Below are 21837 nucleotides of genomic sequence, written 5' to 3'. Positions count from 1 at the left end.
TCGTTTTTATTTATATTATAAGCACCTTAGATCATGGCCGATTCATGATTTTTGAAAAAAAAACAAAGATATGTAATTGCATTAGCCATTATCATGACGAAATGAATAATAGCCAGAGATTTCTTATCCAATTTTAGATGACATTTTTCGTTTCAAAACTCAAGGCATCCCAATTTCTTCTTATTTGGTCAAAGCGCATCCCCTCCCTCCATTTAGCAACATCCACTGGATTATATTAAAAAAAAAAAAAATACAGGGCCGCAGCTATAATTAAGGCTAACAAGGAAGTAAGGGGTGGCAAGCCCCAACAAAATAATTTAGAATTTTATTTATTTAGTATTTAAATATAACAAGTAATGGTTTTCTAATAATAAATTATTATTTCATTAGTTATCTTTGAATTTAAAATTATTTTTTCATGTAAGTTGGAAAGAAAGATAAATAATTTTTTAAATTTAATTACTTTTTTTTATTGTTTCTTTATCTTCTTTTTCTAGAGTCCAGACAAAAAATATAATAATACAAAGTAAACTAATGCGGAAAGGTTAAAATAAAGCTGCCAATTAATTCATCAAAACAAGATAATTAGTTACTCAAAATTAAAATCTTTTGTTTTTTTTTATGTTTGTTAAGAATTTGTTCAGGCTTTTATATATATATATATATATAACTCTACTATTTTTTTTTTAGATCTACTAGTTTTACCATTTTTTATTTCTTGTTATAGTGAATGTCATTTTTTTAATGAATTGGATATATTTTATAGGTTTGTTTTGGTCATACTTAGATTTTTTATGTTGTTTTATTTTTAACAGAGCAGTTAAAATTATTTTTTTTTTCTCATATATACCTTATTATCACCAGGTCTAATATACAATTAGACACGATCTTTCTTGTCGAATAAAGTTCTTTGAAGAGCACATAACCAGCTTTAATTCAATTGAAGGTTTCTTTTTTTTTAGAAATTAATAATCCCATTTTTTATGTTAGATTTGCTTTTATATATCAGTTTTTTTTAACATGTTAATTTTATTTTTATATACCAGTATGGTTTACATATAAAAAATTATACCTTGTTATATTAGTTTTGGCCCGCTATTAAATAATCCCACCTCCGCCCTGCATGCTTCCTCTTTCCCCGTCCAGTAGGATACCACTAGTTTTGGATTCATACAATGCCAAATATCTTCTGTGACATCAGCTGCTTTTCAGAATTTCATATGCACTCTTGAGGACAAACACTAATGATTTAGAAGTACTTATGGAAACTGAACTGGAATACAGTAAAAAGCTGGCAGGGGAAATTTAGGAGTTAGAACACCCAAAACGTGAAAATTTCATATCCTACTTAAAACCGTATCCTGTCAAAAGATGGCTCATGGCTCGCTGCTTTGAGAGTCTCTTAGCCTCAAGCATACCCGTTCCATCCTGGAAATGAAAAGTGAAAACACCCAGAAAAGAAGCAAAACAGGTAAAGAGCCTGGAAGTTGACAACAGCGAGATCTTTCACCTAATCCCACTTTAAAGATGCCAAACCATAGTGTTTCAATGATTCTACACCAACGGCACTGCAGCAAGATCAATTAATAAGGAAAGATCAATAATGTTTCATTGATTCACTTAAAAATTTCACAGGTACTGCAGATTCAAATACAAGTGTAAAACATGCAGTGAAGGTAAAATGATAGCAGCATTTGGTACCCGTATTGACTTTTATTTGCATTTCTACAACAATTTTCTTTTCTTTCAACTCTAGTAATCAGTAGATGCATGAGGAAAGTACTTTCTATAGGCATAGCGCAAAATTATCATACAAAGAAGGATGTCATCAGTAGATGTTGCTGCCCATGAGATCACAGTCCACTACTCTTTCTTATTTCGGTGGAGGAAATATCTATGCGGAACCTATCAGCTGGTATTGAGACAAACATATCTTTCAATGTCTCTGGAATGTCGAAGTCTTCGAGAACCTGCAGAAAGACCAAGCAAACAACATTGACAGAATTTCCAAAAGAAGAAAATAGAGATGAAAAAGGATACTTTTATGGGCTTATGGTATGTGGAAACACCTTAAAGACACCATCCACGTTACGGCCACCTACAAGGAAGGTGCACCCAATTCTTTTGCATCCATCAAGTATCTCTAGCATCTTCCCATAGTCTCCATCATAATACTTAGGCTGGAAAGCAGTAAAATAATAATAAATGAATATAAATGGACAGGGAAAGAAAAACTTGTCCATTCTAACACAAATATTTTTCCTAGCAAAGGGAGACGAAATGTAAATGTTCAGATCAGGTCATTGTTTCCTAAGTAACATCAATTTATGTTGCAAGTCAGGTCATATTTTCCAGTCCTCGCTGTAGTTTTTGAAGGCATTCCTGCTAAAGAGTAGAGTAGGGAGCCAAATAAAACAAATATACAGGTCTCTTACATTATTAAGGCCTTCTCTGTCGCTATCTACAGACATAATAATTCCACCCCCTAGGCACACTGAAATGCAAAGTTCAAATCGCATAGGCAAAGAAAATAAAGGGGGTAAATAGGCGCAGTAGTAAACAAATCCCAGAACGTCAGAGTTACATGGGTATGTTGGCAAGCAAAGTTAATCCACGCATATATTTGAATGCATCAGTAAAGGGCCACATTAGGAACTCAGAAAAGTATTACAGCATGTTAGTTTCCTTCCATACCACTAGCTCCCATAAAAGAGCATGAATGCATGGCTTCTGCAGAAAGGGCTTAAAAAATGGGATTTGAAGATGTGCTTACTTGAATGAATTCCAGGAAAATTGCAAGGTTTAGAAATTTCATTCAGCGGTCAAAGAATGAGATTTTTTCTTGGAAAACCAAGTTTTCATTTTTAGATTTCAAGATTTTGAGCATAGTTTAAGAACCTGTACTTATCCTGTATTTTACTATTTAAATACATTTTCTAGTTTTTCAAATCAAGAAAAGTTTCAAGTTTTAGGTTAACAATGCTTCTTATTTTGGTTATACGAAATACGAACAGAAATGAGAAAGTAGAAATGCAAAACTCTTGTCTCTAGATAGCCTTCTCTTTATTGTTTGTCAAAAACATTTTGCATCACGTCCATAAGAAACTGAGATCCATAAACTGTACAGTTTAATCAGTAATCCATGCCCCTTAATAACTTTGATTGTGAATATGTACAATATGACAATATGGCAGCAAAAAAAATGCATTTACACAACAGAATCTTGCCAGCAAAATAGAGATCTTTTCCAAAGAAGATCTTACAGACAATATCTATGTTCATTAGAGGTGCAATGAATGCTATCTAGAGATAAGGCACCTTGACATTTGCAACAAAAGGAGAAAGCAGCATGAAATACCAAGTGATATTAAATAAGCAGCACGCACCATTAAAATGCACCAGAATCATAAACTGAGGTCATAATATAACTTGAGCATATTCAACTAAAGCAATTTCAAGATCCATACATTAATAAGCCTTGCCACCGTGTCTGCACCAATCACAAATGCACTGCCTGGAAAAAGCTCGGCCTTCTTATAGAAATAAGGTTGATTGGAAATAATTACTGTCTTTCCTGCCATTCTAAAAGTGAACTTGTTAATAGGTCATACATATAAGTAGGTGGTGACATTTTTCATACACAATTTAGCTAGATATGAGCCATATTTCTGCTGTTAAGTGAGTTTCAACATTCAAGTGGAGGGAAGAAGAAATAAAAACTACCACAAACTAAATAAGTTAGTGAGGGAAAATTAGCATACTATTAAAAAACAAGGAATCCCACAGAACTAACACAGGGAAATAAATTCAATTCCATTAACCATGCTGGTTTCACAGGGGCAGAGTCCATTAAGAGCTATATGGCAGAGATAAACAATCATTTGGAATGCCTTTAATGCTAGTTAAAGTAATACTCTACATCAAAGAGAAAGAAGGCTATTCCCGAACAAAAGCAGCATAGTGCCACTCATATGATAATCCTGATATGTTCAAAGTAACATTCTGTTACCTTTAGCTCAGAAGTGACCTATGCCTACACCAGTTACCCCAAAATTCTATCACCTCCCCTAAAACAATTCATCCAGTTATAGCCACATCATCACAAAAATATGACCCTTCCACAAACACACATAATACATGATGTCCAGGTGTGAAAACAATCAAATAATGAGCCTCACCAGCCTTTTCAAATTGCTTGATGCGGTCCTTAATTTGTGATACTGATAGTGGAGGTTTGTCAGCATTGACTGCTGATATTTCAAAACAGGGATATCCACTGCCACAAAAGCTACATAAAAAAGAGAAAGCAATGAGGAGCATTGTATTTTTACCCACATTTACACCAATGACAGAAAAGCTAAAATAAATGTCTACAGCATGAGTGGCATGGAAATTGAATTAAAGTGACTCCGGCATGCCTTAAATTTACATTTACAACTACAGAGTCATGTACCTAGTAGCAACTTCCAAAAGCTTGATGTGACCGTCGTGTAATGGATTAAACGAACCAGAAAGTATTATCTTTCTCTCAGCAGTAGATGTACAAGTCTCTGCAAACAGGTGGTAGAAACTAAATGATCGACAAAATGTACTGCTATTTGAATTTATTCAATCCAGGGAACTAATCATACCACTTGAAAATGGATAAACCTTAAAGCATATTTTCCCATCTACAAGTTGTTCCAATTCTTGATCTTCGCTGAAGTGTGTTTCATGTTCATCAGACAAGTCAGATTCGGTCAAATGAGAAACAGATGCTGCCTGGACTTTGCACGCATTTGCAATAGCCTGTAACAAAAGTTTGGGGGGGGAACACTAGCAAAATTAACCAAGAAATGTGTAAAATTGGAGCCATCACAAGCATATCACAGTTTGCAGAGTAAAAGGATTGCTGTTGCATCAGGACTCCTTTATCTTACTGACTTCAGGATCTTGAAAGTTCATAAAACCTTTCACAAAACAATACACACAAAGGGATATAAAAGATGTAACTTTCATGATTTTCAGTGGAAACGTCGTATCTTCTTTCTTTTCTTTTAACTGACTGGAAACATATAATTGAACAAAGCAAACGTGTCTCTCACAAACCTTGAGTAAGAGATGACTCGAAACTGTATCTTCTTGCTCCCGGGTTCTCAAACCCTGGGTTAAAAATCAGCAACAAGAGTACTTGAAAAGCACAACAATAGAAATTTAATTCAAAAAAAAAAATAAACTTTCATGACTACCTTAGACAATGTAACAGTAGATACTGAAAGTCGATCGGATGTTCTTGTTGACAAGTAAAACCTATAGGCAAGAAAAACAAGAAGTTAACCAGTAACCCAAAATGCTGCGAATCCAGAGAATGTCTTGAAGACAGAAAACCTGTGATCCCCAAATTTCGGACGTGAGCTGGCTAAAGAACCAGTAAAACCCACACCAACAACAGGGTAACCTGATTCAACAGACGAAAAGAAGCCAATTTAATTATTAAATTCAGATACATTTAATCAGCAAATACTACCAAATGTTAATTAGTGACCTGGGCTCGAAAGCTTGAGACCACGGTTGTAAGCTAATAGAGCCATTTCCTCTGCAGTTTGTTGACTACAATGTTGACCGGGAATCTGAAAAAATAAAAATAAAAATCATATGCTTGCAAAAAAAATTCTTAAAAGGAAAAAAACGAGCTTGATTACCTTGCCAAGTAATTGAATAAAGGACATTCTAGAGTAAGGAACAACAGCTTCAAGCACTGTATTTGAAGCTCCAGGTACTGACATCAACCATCCTAGCGCCTATAATTATCACGCACAAATTTTATTGGGTTTCTTAATTATGAAGTGGTGATGTGATAAGGAGGATAGACAGGGAAAAGAACAGACCTGAGAGGCACCACCGGCGAGATAAAGTACAGCCTGATTAGGGGCAGAATGTATGGCTTCCACTACACCTCGTATCCACGCGTCCGTCATGGTCGTCTTCTCCACGCTCATCGATCCTTCCCTCTTTCTCTAGGAAAATGACGACCCTTATTTTACTAATCGTGCTCAGCCCAGTCCTTGGGCCCAATACTCTGCGTTAAATAAACGTCAACGAATGACGTTTATTCCGGGTGAAATATTTTTTATCAACATAAAAATATATTATTATTATTATAATCAATTTATGAACTTGAGTTTGTTTATTTATTAATTTATATATATAACTCATGAAAAATAATAAAATATTTTAAAAATTATAATAGCATGCTACCGTCTTTGCTACTTTTACAATCTCCCTAGTTTTTTTTTCATTATCATCATCGTTGTTTTTTCAACTATCCACCTAATTATTGTTATCGTCGTATTTTCTTCATCGTTAATTATTAAATATTGTAAATTATATATATATATATATATATATATATATATATATATATATAACACTTCTCATTTTTAAGAGCAAGTGTCAGTTTTTAAAAAAAGAAATAAAAAGCTCTTTTTTTTCTTTTTATCAAAAAATTATACTATATGCTTGTAAAAAACTCAGCAAATCACAATTTTCGACACCATTATAGCCCCTCTCACAATGGTTTTTGCTCACCATAAAAAAAAATTCTTACCACTATCAAAAATACTTTGCCACAGGGGGTCAAGTATGTGTATGGTAATATGGTATATATAGTATCTTTTAATTGAAAATATTTTTTAAATTAATTTTTAGTACCAACACGTTAAAAATATTAAAAAATATCTAAAAATTAAAAAACAAGTTAAATCATAAAAACAAACACTCCATTCTCCATTGTACCAGAACCGAATATCCTCAAGCCAGCTATCCCACTGAAAACTGAGGTTTTTCACATGCAAGTTTAAAGGGAGCCATAGCACCTTCAAAGTTTGAAAAAAAATAAAATCATATCAGTCCTAAAACTTTGAATTTAAATTTGGAATGAAGGCTTGTTTCGGAAATATCTAAGTTGGTATCCAAAAAAATAATTACTATTCTATGGCCATCACCAGTTCATTTTATTTTTTAAATGTATTCTGATGACTTTAGTTGTAGTGGAACCCAGTTCTAGAACCCTAATTCCACTGTCTGGAAGGGAAGGGACATGAGAAAATTTCAAACCCATCCCGCCGTATTTGCAGTCTGGAAGCAAAATCACATTCTCACAGGATTACTTTTCCAGATCTCGTTATCCCCCTGGCAAAAAAGAAAATCTTGTTGGTCCTTAAATACGTGTTCATGGACAAGGCTAAATGACGGAAAACAAAGAATACTAAGGAATGACAACCTGGCAAAAATCTTGTGAAAAAACAGAGGAAAAAAAATTAAAGATGTTCCTCATAATGTCTGTCTGTGCCCCCAACATATATTCCCTGGTACTTCGTAGACTACTTGTCACTACATCAGTGTCTTCTGATCAGTTCTAACATGCATATGTGATATGGCGACACAAATTGCGTGTTAACTGGAGTATTAGGACATTGTTGCTGCTACATTAAAAAACAAAAAAAAAAAAAAAAGATCACTCCTTTCAACTGTAAATTACAAGGGACTCCCAACGCTACTTTTTTTCCCCTCGGAGAGAAGAACACTCAATGCAGGGCACGTGGAGGATATGGTTTTTCTAACGTGTCCTTATGACATGAGTGTTGATATAAATCTAAAAATTTAATTTTTATACTCATCAATATTAAATTAGAGGGTAAGGTTTCGGTTAATTGTGAAAATAATTCAATTAATCACATAAGCTAAACTTTTCAATTGTATTGATTAATTTATCACCTCAATACAAATGTTAGAATGACACATGTACATGTGTGATATACCTCTATGTTTATATTTTTTAATTATTATTAATATAGGTGTTCGGGTCAGTTTGTGTGCACCTTTACTAATCACATTGAATTTAAAGTTAATGACCATGTAAGTCTTTAGTAGTCTTGAGATTTATAAGACTCAAATTAATAATTTTTAAAAATTAAATTTAAATTCTGTTTAGTTAAATTATATTTTACAAAATTTCTGTAATTATATTTTAAGTGTATTGGTAGTTTCCATAAGGATGGAATTGGAGTTACCAAGGGCACATACGCTTGACTGTTCTGGCTTGAACAGGCACTTCTTGTCCTCTTGCTGACCTCTTATTTTTCACAATGCAAAGACATTATTGACAACAACGGAGCCCCAGCGAGGTGAGATGCTGGTTCTTGTTAACGGATTTAAAAAAAAAAAAAAAAACTTAAATTAATGGTCGGTCGTGATGTTAATTTCTTCAGGGAATGTCTTTTAACGTGTGGTTCATAATCTTCACCAGTGAATCAAGTGATTTGCATTTTCTGTAAGTTTGGCGATAAATATGGTGCGACCATGGTCCAGACAGGTATGCTGGCCCAGTGTTGATGTCTAAGTTTACATAAAATAGAGTAGCTAGACAAACACACCCTAAGGCAACTTCACCGGAAGGCTGATAGAAAAGACAGTAAAAACCGACATTACAAGTAAACAGGAGTCAGTTTTGAAACTATAATATTTATTCGGTTCGGTGTTTAATAGAGTAATACTATATTGGCGGTCTATGTTATGTTATGCTATGGGCAATGCCAATTTTTTTTCCAATATATATATAAATTTAACAATAACTTAATTTGATTAGCATCACGTTTGACAAGCTTAAAACAGTGGGTGGGTGACGCTGCCATGATAACATGGCATCGATCGCTCATCCCAGAAATAAGGATGCATGGAATCTTAAACTTAAATTTCATCAAACTTTGTGTTCAGCGATGCATAAGCAAGAAAGTACATGCATGATTAAATGAGACGAGTTGGATTCCCTTCTCCTGTTCAGATGCCTGGTCGAAGGGAGAAAGGCAACATGGTATTCAACAGCAATTTTTTCTCATAATAAGCAACGACAACGTTTCATCTATACTCAGGACAAAACAAAAAAACCTGGGGGTGTCATTGTACTTTTCGATGACTGGCCACGGTAAAAAAATCAGGTTTACTGTTCATCTATGGGATTCAAGGAGGCCATGGAGCATCCAGGTTGGAATAATGTTACTCTTGATTTTATTTTTTTTCCTCAGCCTCGACCCTTAACTCCTTCTCTATCTAGCCAGTTTTATTCTAAAAAATCTCCTCACGTGGTCATTTTGTCCATTTTTCGTTCAGTTCATCATTAGTTCTTAACAGCGTACCAAAAAAAAAAAAAGGCGTGCACGTGTCTATCATGTGTCAGAAATTCACTGTAAATTAGATGGAAATTCGAAGAAAAGACCATGTTAGAAAAAAAAAAAATGAATGGAAAGACTGACGTTTCAAAGAGAAAAAGAGTAGTCGTATTAAGAAAATATGGAAAATCAAATTCCCATCAAAGCTTGCAATTCACATTCCTAAAAATGGAGGGGAAATCACAAGTACCTCACATTTGCCCTTGAATTGCACCTATTAAGAGTTCTCATTTTACTATGTCATGTCACATCACGTCACATCACATTACATCGTAGCTCCAGCTAAATAATTACTCGTGCTATATTGTAAATCAATTCAATTTTATTAAATATAAAAAAAATTATCTAATTATTATTAGCATATTGTTTTATTAATTTAATATGACTTAATCAATTTTATATATTAAAATAAAATTTAATTAATAAATAAATATATAGTTTAACTAAAAAAATCAAAATAATATAATTTTTTAGAATAGTAAAACAACAACATATTATCTCTACTTGAATTTACTCGAATTGACTTAGATTTGCTCGAATCAATTCGAGTTAACTTGCTAAATCTTCAATTTAAATCATGAGACCATAGTAACTTTATAAAAAGCAAGTAAAAAAACTATTAACCCCATATATCAATAAAATCAATATTGAATGGTGAAATTAAAAATAAAATTCAATTAGAAAAATGAGTCGAGTTGAGTCAACTCAACCTAATCTGTCAACCTTTAGTCATGGGATTAAAAAAATCAATTAAAAAAAGGACATGCAAAAAAACACATGAGTTAACCGATCAAACCTATAACCCGATTCATAAAATCGAGATAACTTTATAAAATGCAAACTAAAATAGATTATGAAATCTAATTCTCATTCAACCTAATACTGAACGATGAAATTTTATAAAAAAATGGCAATAAAAACTCTAAAGTATCTGAGTTAACCCACAATCTTAATAATGAGAATGTGACAAACCCGTATAAAGCAAATGATATATATATATATATATAAAGTGCAATTTCCAATCAATTTAATATTGAAGGACGAAGTCAAGAAAAAAATCAATTAAAAAATAATAAAAAATAACCTTAGTTAACCTGGATTAATTTATCAAACCTAAATCATAAAAATTAAATAATTTCATAAAAATTTAATTAAAATAAATTATAAAATTTAATTTTTATTAAACCTTGGAATTGAATGATGAAATTATTAAAGAAAAAACTAAATTATAAAAGTTAAAACATTCTACTATTCATTGCTCCATTTAAATGCCATTAACAAATAGTAGGTACTAATTACAGTTAAAATTACAAGACATGCTTAAAACATTCAGGAAAAGGAATGATTGTTTTGCACTATTCCTCAAAACTGTACACTAAAAAACTTTTAGTATATACTATTCATATGTGAACAGGAAAAATGTGTGTGTATATATATATATATATTATTATTTACATCATCAGATTTTTTTATTTATTTGCGCTTTCATGTCTCAAGTTACATTAACAATGTTTTGTATGTTGAGATTCCCTTTATTTACAATCCCTCACATGTACAAAGTAATGGTGAATATTTTGATGATGAATTAAAAACTGATCCTGGTGAGATAAAACTTTATTTGTAGTTTAAAAATAAAGATGGAAAGAAGATGAACCATTTTTGTAAAAAAAAATGAAACATACACCATTTAGATATTGGCAAGAAAAAAAATCATTTTAATGCTTTAATTTTTAGTTCATTTATAGTTCGACTCTTGTTACTCTACCATTTCACATTTTGATCTTGTACTTTATTTTTTACATTTTAGTCCTTGAACATCGAGGGAATAAAAGAGAAGGTCACCAAAAAATATATAGAGAAAAAAAAATGCCTGGATGACTACATTTTGATCATTGAAAAAATTTATTTAGATGTGATAAGTTTGTATCTCTCCGAGGAGTTAAATAAAGGCGAGTTTGCCATTTAATCATGTAGGAAAGAGTAGATCGAGAACCTTAATTTTTTTTATTTATTCAATTTTCATTTTTCAAAGAGATTGAAGGTTGTTTTGGGATTGGAAATGAAACGAGTTTCTTAAAATTTATATGATATTTTAAGATGAATAAGAATCAAAAATGATTTTTTGAGATTAAAAAACCTAGATCTTAATTATTTTTTTTCCAATGGACGCGACTAGAAAATCATGTGAAGCATGATAGATCATTTGCCACCAAACAAGTTCGTTAACTATTTAAAACAAAAACCAGAACAAATAACGCTTCATTCGCTTCTAAAAAAAACCAATTAGGTATTTTTGGGTTGTCCTACTAAAGCATAACAACACCTTGTCTCTATTTTTTAACCTTTAATTATTATTTTTATTTAAATTAATACCCTCTCTTATTTATTAAATTTGTATTTTACTTTGCATTATTTTCCTTGTTTCAATTTTAATTAGCGGTCTATCTTGTTCCTTAAATCGTTTTGTTCACTTTTTTAAAAATTACAATTAGTCTTTTTTAATTCCATAATGCTTCAAAACAATTATTTTAATTTACATTTAAATTTATTTTTTATTTTATATAAATAAACTTTATTTACATGATATATTTATAAAAATAAAAATTGTTTGTTATCAGCAATCAAAATCAACTTACAAGATAACCGTGATTAAATATTTACACGTGCAAAATTATTAAATTTTTGTATTTTAATATTTAATCATCATTAATAATTATTTTTTATTTGTTGGCTCATATATATATATATATACATATATTATTAAATATAAATTTCTCAATTAAAAAACCAACGTACCTTGTTTATATCTCTAGCACCTTAGAGCCCGTTTAATTTTACTTTTCAAAAGTACATTTTTTTAAAAAAAAATTATTGTTTTTTGTTTCAATTTTTTTTGTGTTTTATGATTATTTTGATGTGAAATAAAAAATAAAAAAATTATTTTAATATATTTTTTAGCAAAAACAACTTTAAAAAGAAATCACTACCACATTCTTAAATATCCATACCATGTTCCCAAAAATATATATTCTTCTTTTACTTAAATTTTTTTTATATATATATTTCAGATTGTTGTGATGGGTTATATTAAAAATATTATTTTAAAATATTTTTTAATAAAAATATTTTAATCGAGAATTGTTACGAGATGCGCTCTCGTGCTATCAATCTCTTACGGTATTTTTCAAAAAAACCCTTCATCTCTTAGGTTCAATATTAAATTAAAATACTATACGCCACGTGTTGCGGATTACGGGACCAATGTGCAGCGATAATAAAAAGGAAACCTTTTCTTTTACCACTTCCTCGTCTGTGGTCGTAGCGATAAAGTATTCTAAAGTCTACAGTGGGGCTCACCACTCTGCTCTTGTAGCCCACTCGTCAAACGGCTATTTTATTATCATATCTTAATTCATCTCCAACATTTTCCTATCGCGAGATATGGAATCGACTCCTTTACAGGTAGTGTGCATGCATTCACGAGGTGTCCTTCGCCAGGGTCCCGCCAATTAAAAATGAAAGAAAGATCAGGACCATCTGTTTTCGTTTGATTGTACTGGATTTATGATTAAAACTTGGGCGATGTTACCCTAGCAGTCGAGATCCCAGCTATGGAAATGGAATAGGTTCTGAATCCTAGTGAATTTCTGCTGTATATAATATGATCATTGCTGGGTTCAAAGTGACCATAATCATAGCTTCTGTCTCCTTAACGGTTTATAACCAACGTGGGATCATCATGACTATCCAATTCATTGCTTCTGTCAGTTTATTGGGTAATTTGATATTAATTCCATGTCTTTTTACGGAAAGAAATTAGCTTAGGCTGTAATGTAGGACTTTCATGGAGAAAGAATCACCTTTTCCCCCCAATAGAGAATTATAGATTTATTACTCTTCTTTGCAATAATCAATGATGGTTAAATCAATTCTAAATCTATAACGTCATTTCTTCTGTATGTTGTGATAGCTGAAATATTCATATGATTTCAATTATTAATTTTAGTACATTTTTTTCATGCATCCATTGCAAAACTATATACTCTTTTGTGAAAGAAAGCTTCTATCCTCAAAAACTAAAATCTCATGGAAAACATAAAGGGGTCAATAACTATAAACGTTCAATTATGTCCGGAAGTATGTTTTGGCTTAAACGCAAAGAGACGGCTAGACAGGACCTTGCCAAAAGCAAACATTACAGGGAGCTCCCCAGAAAGCAAAAAAGAGCACGCTCATATTAGTAATTTACATGGAGTAGCTTTATGAAAATATCACGATAAATTGACCGGAAGAGAAATCGAAGAAGCCTTCTTAGATCTGTAAATAGTGTGAAAAGTCTCAACAGCTTTTGCTTTTCCCATTTTGTTTTCATCTCTCACTAAAATTATCTATCTTCCCAAGGTCTGGTCCATGCTTTACCGAAATAGCCCTTGCCCTTCTTCAACACTCTCCTCTGCCTGTGACACTCACACCCCCTCCCTCTCTTTCCCACACACAGATAGAGGGGGTCTCCATTGCCTCTCTCAGGCCTTCTTCTCTCTCGCTTGGTTTTCTGCTTCTGAAAGGTAAGCCCCTTGCCTTTCAAGCCCCAGCTACCTTTACATTTTGCACCCTCCAACAGTCCCTTTGTTTGGAGACATGTTTTCTTTGATTTTGCTGCTTCTTGCTCTCTTTAACTGTCATAGTCTAGTGAGTTGTTTGAATAATGAAGGGTACGCACTTTTGTCATTTAAGCAGTCCATTCATGAAGACCCAGAAGGGTCTTTGAGTAACTGGAACTCCTCCGATGATAACCCCTGTTCATGGAATGGGGTTACATGCAAGGACTTTAAAGTTATGTCTGTTAGCATTCCAAAGAAGAGACTTTATGGGTTTCTTCCTTCTGCTCTTGGGTCACTCTCTGACCTTAGACATGTAAATTTGAGGAATAACAGGTTCTTTGGTAGTTTGCCTGCTGAACTCTTTCAAGCTCAAGGACTACAAAGTTTGGTCCTTTACGGGAATTCCTTATCTGGGTCTTTGCCAAATCAATTTGGCAAGCTTGAGTACCTTCAAACCTTGGATTTATCCCAGAATTTCTTCAATGGGTCTGTACCCACATCATTTGTTCTATGCAAGAGACTTAGGGCCCTTGATCTTAGCCAAAACAATTTCACTGGTTATTTGCCAGTTGGGTTTGGTGCTAGTTTGGTTTCTCTTGAAAAACTTGATCTTTCATTTAATAAATTCAATGGTTCAATTCCTAGTGATATGGGAAATTTGTCTAGCTTACAAGGAACTGCTGACTTGTCACACAATCTCTTTACTGGTTCAATCCCAGCTAGCCTTGGAAACCTTCCTGAGAAGGTTTATATTGATCTAACTTATAACAATTTGAGTGGTCCAATACCTCAAACCGGTGCTCTAATGAACAGAGGACCAACAGCATTTATTGGAAACCCTGGTCTCTGTGGCCCTCCATTGAAAAATCCATGTTCTTCAGACACCGATGGTGCAGCTGCACCTTCATCAATCCCTTTTCTGCCCAACAACTCCCCCCCTCAAGATTCAGATAGCAATGGCAGAAAGAGTGAGAAAGGAAGAGGACTGAGTAAGACTGCTGTTGTTGCAATAATTGTTAGTGATGTCATTGGAATTTGCCTTGTTGGATTGTTGTTTTCGTATTGCTATTCAAGGGTTTGTCAGCGTAGTAAGGATAGGAATGGGAATAGTTATGGTTTTGAGAAGGGAGGGAAGAAAAGGAAAGAGTGCTTTTGCTTTAGGAAGGATGAGTCCGAGACTCTATCTGAGAACGTGGAGCAGTATGATCTCGTGCCACTAGATGCGCAGGTGGCTTTTGATTTGGATGAGCTGCTTAAGGCATCGGCTTTTGTTTTAGGGAAGAGTGGAATTGGAATTGTTTACAAAGTTGTGCTTGAAGATGGGCATACTTTAGCTGTGAGGAGATTGGGCGAGGGGGGCTCTCAAAGATTTAAGGAATTCCAAACAGAAGTGGAAGCAATTGGCAAGCTAAGGCATCCTAATATTGTAATTCTCAGAGCGTATTACTGGTCTGTTGATGAGAAGTTGCTCATCTATGATTACATACCGAATGGGAGTCTTGCCACAGCACTTCATGGTAAGTTCCAGAAACCATCATGCCACCGGAGCAAATTTTCTTTTGCCTCATTTACCCTAATTAATAGGTTTTATTTTTGTTTGCTCACGCAGTATTTTATTTGTTGGTTTAATGTTTTTGTTATTTTGAATGTTTCGATTCTTTAATGTCAATAGGGAAGCCTGGAATGGTGTCATATACCCCATTATCATGGTCGGATCGGTTGAAAATCATAAAGGGAATTGCAAAGGGCTTGGTTTATCTTCACGAATTCAGCCCTAAAAAATATGTTCATGGAGATCTGAAGCCAAGCAATGTACTTCTTGGACAGAACATGGAACCACACATTTCTGATTTTGGGCTTGGACGACTCGCTACCATTGCTGGGGGGTCCCCAACCCTGGAATCTAATCGAATTGCCTCAGAGAAACCGCAAGAGAGACAACAAAAGGGTGCGCCAAGCTCAGAAGTTGCTACAGTTTCATCTACAAACTTGGGATCTTATTACCAGGCTCCTGAAGCACTAAAAGTTTTAAAACCATCACAGAAATGGGATGTTTACTCTTATGGAGTTATCCTACTAGAAATGATCACAGGAAGATCGTCAATGGTCCATGTTGGTGCCTCTGAGATGTATCTCGTTCACTGGATTCAGCTTTGCATTGAAGAGCAGAAACCACTTGCAGATGTCTTAGACCCCTATTTGGCTCCAGACGTGGATAAGGAAGAAGAGATTATTGCAGTTTTGAAGATTGCAATGGCTTGTGTTCATAGCAGCCCAGAGAGGAGGCCTACGATGAGGCATGTCTCTGATGTTTTTAACAGATTGGCTGTGTCTTCTGATTAAGAAATCTAACAGAACTGTGAATCCAATGCTCTAGTGCTTCTCGAAAACCATCGGTTACTCTGAGAAGGGATTTCAAAGATAATTGTTTTTGGCTCTTTCAGTGGAAACATGTACCCTATTAAATTCGCTGTAGCAGTGTGAAGAGTATTGATGGCATCTGTGTAATTTCTCGTCATTGTCCATGTTAGGATTCTCTCCTTTGGTTTTGCGTGATGACTAGGTGAAGTTAGGTCTGCTAAAAGAGCATGCTAGCAACTGGGTTTTGTATGAGTCTGGCTTGTAACTTGTTCGTATATGTAAAAGGATGTCTTCTTCTTGCTCTCGTTGCAGGCCCTTTTGTCCCTTTCTTTGTTCTCCGTCAATGAATTTACCTCTTTCCTTGCTGTAGCTCTACTGTAATAACAAAAAATATTGTGTGGCTGTGCAATGCAGATAGATGAAGTATTCTCGCCACGTGAAAGAAGAAAACCCTAATGGCTGGTGACTGAGTGGCCACACACACACACACACACACACACACACATCCTGATAATATCCTGCACAGTAATCCTTAAGAGTTCTAACTATTTTCAATCTTTCTGGCAGCCATAGTTTTCCCACCAATTTGCTTAAACTTATTACCCTTTTTGTCCCTTTCACTCAAATCTCCATGCTTGATCGCATTATGACATTAAAGATTTCAGGGAATTGTTACCCAACTGGCTTGTGCTAAAAACAGAAGCCACTAGAAATAGTAGGGTTTTCTAGTTACCGAACCGCGTGGCGCGAATATAGGGGTGGAGTCCACTAGTGATCAAAGTATCCAATTACGAGAAAGTTCTTAGCTGTACACTGGATTTGATTGGTCATTGATTTGTTAAATCATTTTTTGACTTTAAGAGAGATTCTTGTTGGAATGTCTTTGGTCAATTCACTCCAGCTAAGCTGGTTTATCAGGGTTCTAGCTTCATTCAGGTTTTACTAATCTCGGGGCTTTAATTTCTTGGTCATGGTGGGGATGCAAGAATGCAAGATTTTTTTTTTTGAATAAATTTCGAATATAGACATACCTGTTTTGAATTAAATTTCGAATATAGACATACCTGTAGTCTTGTACATGATATCTGTCTTATTAGTCAACATTTTTATAAGGGTTTTTTCTTCCATGATAAAGTGCTTTAAAAAAAAAAAAAAAGGAACAGAGAAAAACAAAAAAGGTGATATAAGGGCCTTATTTCACTAATAAGGCGCATCAGACTGTAAGTAATCTGTGTACTGTACACAGATCTTTTACTATAAATCTGCGAGCCTTTATTTTTTTTTAACCAATTAACAGTTGGGGTGAGCTACAGTTGCGGTGGAGCAAAGGCCACGATTTGGCTGGCTAAGATATATTTGAGTATCAAAAACTTGGATTTAATGGGATGATCGGTCAGTTTATTTTTTTTTTCTAAGGTAAACCTCTTCTACTTTATTATTTTCAAAAAATTAGTGAAATAACAGTTTATATATGTTATAATTGAATAATGCAACATTCAAACTTGTCATGATTCAAAAATATAAAATGTAAAAAAAATTATAAAATAAACACACACATTACTTTTAGAAAAGAAAAGAGAAAAAATCTTAAAGATATAACAAAACTCTAATTAAGACATTATTAATATCTTTAAAAAAATCTTCACGAAATAAATTCAAGAATATCAACAAATATTACTATCAATAACTGCTACTCATCACACTTTAAACAACAAATATAACCAATTCCAGTAGCTATTGATAGGTTTTTTTAGCATCATTAAATTCATTTTGTCAAGATTTTTTTGAAATATTAATGATATCATAATCAAAATTTTAATATTTTTCTAAAATCACTTTCTTTCTTTACTCTTTCCTCATCATACCATTTAAGATTTTTTTTTTAACATGTTGCTATTTCCATCAAAGATAATTTAACATTTATTATTTTCCAATCCCGACACTCACCTACACTTTGCTACTTTACAAAAAAAAAAAAAAAAACTGTGTTATTAATTTTATCATTTTTTTAAAATGGTGTTAATGAGTAAAGATACCCTTTCAAATACTAGGAATTATCTTAGCTTCAACCCGAAAACGTTTATTCATGTTGTTGTGGTGGTGGATGGAAGAGGGAAAAACTGCAAGAACATCGTTTCCCACCCATCCTCCATCTTTAATTGCATAGAACCATGGATTTGTGTGGCCAGAACGATATTGACAACCTGCCTACACGAATTCAAGGCAGGAGACGTCGTTTTTACTAGATGCTTTAACATTAACTCCAGAATCTTTTAATTGACAACTCAAAACAAAATCAACCATAAACTGTGTGGTAGACATGAATTGTTTATAGAAACATTCAAAAAAGAGGAGAGATTCGGATTTCCTTGTTCACAGAATGTGTATTCCCTCTTTGTTGTTGAACCATCCCAGCGTTCACATCCCCGGTGACGGTACACGCTTAAGAAAGATGCACTGTCCAATTTGCTACCTGGGAGAACCGTCAGAAAAAATAGAGAAAAAAGGAAGAGCTAGCTAAGAATTTGCTCCGTTGAAATCTCATCGGCGCAACGCATAAACAGACGCAACCGATCAGCCTAAACAACTTGTCCGCAGACCATCTCTGCTGATTTACTCCTAAACTTGAAGGATCTCTCTCGTATTCTGGCAGGCATGAGCTCATCCCATCTCCTTGACCTTCAAATATCCTTGTACATTCTGCAACACCTTCATCACACAGCATATGAATTCAGAACAGCTAGTCATTTTCATGAATAAAGCATGGGCACATGTTTGGGCTAAACTTTTTTTTTTTTTTTATCAACATCAGTGTAAAAGGAATATATAAAATACTATACCGATATTATATATGTAATATAATACCTATATCTATATAGCATAAAAAGAAACAATGATATTATTTTAAATTTATTGTTTAATAATAAATAACATTAAGCATTAGTTTAATAGGATCTTACATTAACAAATTATGCTTATATTATATAGAATTCAGTTTTATATTAACTGAGAACCATGCTTATATATTAATCTATAAGTTTATATAAATATATTAAAACTAATTCAATTTAGTAATTTAATTGAATGTTAGGGCAAGAAAAGAATCCTTTCTTTGTTTTACTTGTATTATTTGAAAGCAAACAAGAATTTGAAATGCTATAAGAACCCTTATTGTCTATTGCCTTGTCAATAACCTCACTCGTCAGTTTTGGATTCGTGACAGCACGAATTGCTACAGTTAGTGAATATAGCCTAACCACTTCTTTTTGTGATGAACAGCAGCAAATCTTGAGGTGCCGTATCACACTTTGATGAAGAGATAAGCCTCCTGACAAGCATTCTCAAGAGAATTTACATGACAATCACAAAATGGCATTATTAAATTGATATCGTCAATCTTGGTGCCTAAAACAGGTTAATAAGCAGAGAGAGTTCATCATATCAAATGCCATTATTAATTTGATATCGTCAATCTTAGAACCTAAAACAAGTAACAGGCAATTTGATATTGTCTCAATTTATAGAGGTTGTTTTCTTTTAAAATTGACAAAAAAGCAACCCCTTGGAAGCGCTCCGGGACAATTTCAAATTAAGTTTCTTCTGGATACGCCAGTATTTATCTGAAAAAATCAACAGCAACAATAAACTATTTACCACTTTTATTATAGAGGAGAGATGTAAGAGAATCTGATTACAGAGCACTACCATATGCACAGAAGAACCTAGAGTGTGACCTAGTGCCAAAACATGTCACCATATAAAGTCGAAAGAAAACAATAGATTCTACGGTATTGCAATAACTTACATGAGGTATAGCAGCCTAATTGTTTTGAAGATGGACAACCACATCACCGCTGAACGGAAAATGAGAATTTCGCTTGAAGTTCCCATTTTGAGAATCTCCTCATGGAAACACAGTATAATCTTCACATTTGATACCTGAACCATATCCATGCTTACCGTGAATGGATACATTGTAATCTTCCATTGACCATTTTCCTGAGAACTTGAGCTGCACTTGATGTGGAGTTTTTGGGAAAAAAACCCCTGATAACAATGTTATAACATCTTAATCAATGGACATTGTAAGGGTGAAATAGGAGTCAATGCTTTGTCATGCATTTCTGCAAAGAGAGTTATTGACTCATGGACCACTTACTCTTACAATGGCCATTGTTCAAGATGTTATGACTATGAAGATCAAATGCATAACATTTTCCAACCACTGTATTTTAACTCTTTTCTATGCTAATTCGCTTCTCTATGCAAACAATATCCATCCATCATAACATTGTAAATTTAAATATTGACATTAGCATTCAGAGCTCATACAAAAAGGTTAAATGCCAAAACAGAAAAGGCAAAATTAAATGCCCGGGGGCAGGGGCAGTTGATGAAGATGTTTACAAGTATACGCATCATGCACGATTCCTAGCAATTACATTTATTTTCACAAAGAATATGAAGATAAATACTGTTCCTTCCTTACAATCAACCCTAATAACCCCCCAAATTTCACCATTACTGATCCAGGATTCATGCGAATCATCGGATAAAATGAAATTACGGTCCCATCAAAACTGTTGTAACTGGTTTTACCACCAAATCATTTTTTTCCTAGCAAAGAATATTTAAGCCTAATGCTAAAAGCAGAAGCAGTGTAAATTTAGGTACTGGAAGATTCAAGTAGAGAAACAAAAAAGTTAGCAATACCCAGTCGTTGTCGACGGTGAAAAGAGGCGGCTCTCTTGTTCCCTCGTTGTTCCTTCACGGATCAAGAAAATGGGCTGCACCTTGTGTGTCTGGTTTTTTATACTGGAAAAAGATGCCCTCCTCACGGCCCATGAGTTCATGACGAAACAATAGAACCCTAAGAAGCCCAAAAAGGCTATCAAGGTCACCAGCGAGCCAGATCAAACTTTTTGTTAAAAAAATAATCAGTACTACAAGTATATATGTTATTTCATTTGGGTCCTACCAAAGAAATACACTCAGATTTTAACCTAATATATATTACACTCATATTTTATTTTTTGTATATGTACATTTTTTTTCACATAGTCCGCTTGTCATTTACATTTTTTCGATGTTAATTGTTTGATGTATTTTGATTATTTTAGATTTTGTAAATTTAATTTAAAAAATTATTGGCTTATTTCATTTTTATTTTTTTTTTAGAAATAAGAGTGTTTCTGGTGCTCCAGAATGGTGTTTAAGTTATGCATTTAGGGTGTTTTGCATAGTTGTGGAACTAGAGGTGCTTTTAAAACAAATGTAATTTTTCAGAATTTTAAGGCTTATTTATTTTTGTATTTCAAATATATTTTTAAAAAAATTTAAAATTTTTATTTTTTCTTTACTTCAAATTAATATTTTTTTATGTTTTCATATTATTTTAATATATTAATATTAAAAATTATTTTTAAAATTATTTTTATATATTTTCAAATAAAAAATACTTTAAAAAATAATTATTATCATACTTCCAAACAAATTTTATATTCCGGGAGGCGGTGGGATAAAAAAACACTACTTCCAACACTGAGACAACACAACCTTCAAACATTTAGACAAGTGATCCTAAGATTTCACGAGAGTGTCTGGAATGCAGGCCAATTCATGTTCTTAAAAAAAATTAAATTTGTTTTTGTTAAAAATTAATTATTTTT

At 33.3% G+C, this 21837-nt stretch overlaps 2 protein-coding genes and 1 long non-coding RNA gene across 5 annotated transcripts; 1 reads left to right on the top strand and 2 right to left on the bottom strand.

Annotated features, from left to right (window-relative positions):
* Positions 1 to 1133: 1133 nt before the first annotated feature.
* Positions 1134 to 6039, bottom strand: LOC118057908 (uncharacterized). Of its 2 annotated transcripts, XM_035070645.2 has the most exons (13): positions 5868 to 6039; positions 5682 to 5780; positions 5525 to 5609; positions 5368 to 5437; positions 5229 to 5289; positions 5089 to 5142; positions 4632 to 4788; positions 4454 to 4550; positions 4179 to 4288; positions 3468 to 3574; positions 2070 to 2180; positions 1815 to 1970; positions 1134 to 1568 (listed from the first exon to the last, which is right to left on the bottom strand). In XM_035070645.2, exons 1-12 carry the CDS (start codon positions 5976 to 5978, stop codon positions 1854 to 1856), a joined length of 1179 nt encoding a protein of 392 aa, XP_034926536.1. In that variant the 5' UTR covers positions 5979 to 6039; the 3' UTR covers positions 1134 to 1568; positions 1815 to 1853. The 2 variants fall into 2 exon arrangements, with proteins under 2 accessions (XP_034926536.1, XP_034926535.1); XM_035070644.2 differs by lacking the exon at positions 1134 to 1568 and having other exon boundaries at positions 1584 to 1970.
* A 7524-nt stretch (positions 6040 to 13563) lies between these two features.
* LOC118057906 (receptor protein kinase-like protein ZAR1) lies at positions 13564 to 16537 on the top strand. Its single transcript, XM_035070643.2, has 2 exons — positions 13564 to 15324; positions 15480 to 16537. The coding sequence occupies exons 1-2, from the start codon at positions 13845 to 13847 to the stop codon at positions 16148 to 16150; spliced, it is 2151 nt and encodes a 716-aa protein (XP_034926534.1). The 5' UTR covers positions 13564 to 13844; the 3' UTR covers positions 16151 to 16537.
* A 1881-nt stretch (positions 16538 to 18418) lies between these two features.
* Positions 18419 to 21068, bottom strand: LOC118057905 (uncharacterized). 2 transcript variants are annotated; one of them, XR_012170848.1, is made up of 3 exons: positions 20882 to 20957; positions 19974 to 20215; positions 18419 to 19788 (listed from the first exon to the last, which is right to left on the bottom strand). It is a non-coding gene; the product is annotated as an uncharacterized lncRNA (long non-coding RNA). The 2 variants fall into 2 exon arrangements; XR_012170847.1 differs by having other exon boundaries at positions 19974 to 21068.
* Between the last annotated feature and the right edge of the window lie 769 nt (positions 21069 to 21837).

The sequence above is a fragment of the Populus alba genome, chromosome 10 (genome assembly GCF_005239225.2).
Source record: "Populus alba chromosome 10, ASM523922v2, whole genome shotgun sequence".
In the NCBI taxonomy this organism is placed as follows: Eukaryota; Viridiplantae; Streptophyta; class Magnoliopsida; order Malpighiales; family Salicaceae; genus Populus; species Populus alba.
The sequence above is the reverse complement of the archived record's forward strand: the minus strand, read 5'-3'. Positions and strand labels throughout refer to the sequence as shown.

Bases quoted from the DNA above. Each gene is read 5' to 3' on its own strand.
- LOC118057908 (XM_035070645.2), bottom strand. From the start codon at position 5,978: ATGAGCGTGGAGAAGACGACCATGACGGACGCGTGGATACGAGGTGTA. The intron at 5,143-5,228 runs GTAGTCATGAAA...TTTTTAACCCAG, and splicing joins CTACTGTTACATTGTCTAAG to GGTTTGAGAACCCGGGAGCA. The intron at 4,551-4,631 runs GTATGATTAGTT...ACCTGTTTGCAG, and splicing joins GGTTTATCCATTTTCAAGTG to AGACTTGTACATCTACTGCT.
- LOC118057906 (XM_035070643.2), top strand. From the start codon at position 13,845: ATGTTTTCTTTGATTTTGCTGCTTCTTGCTCTCTTTAACTGTCATAGT. The intron at 15,325-15,479 runs GTAAGTTCCAGA...TAATGTCAATAG, and splicing joins TCTTGCCACAGCACTTCATG to GGAAGCCTGGAATGGTGTCA.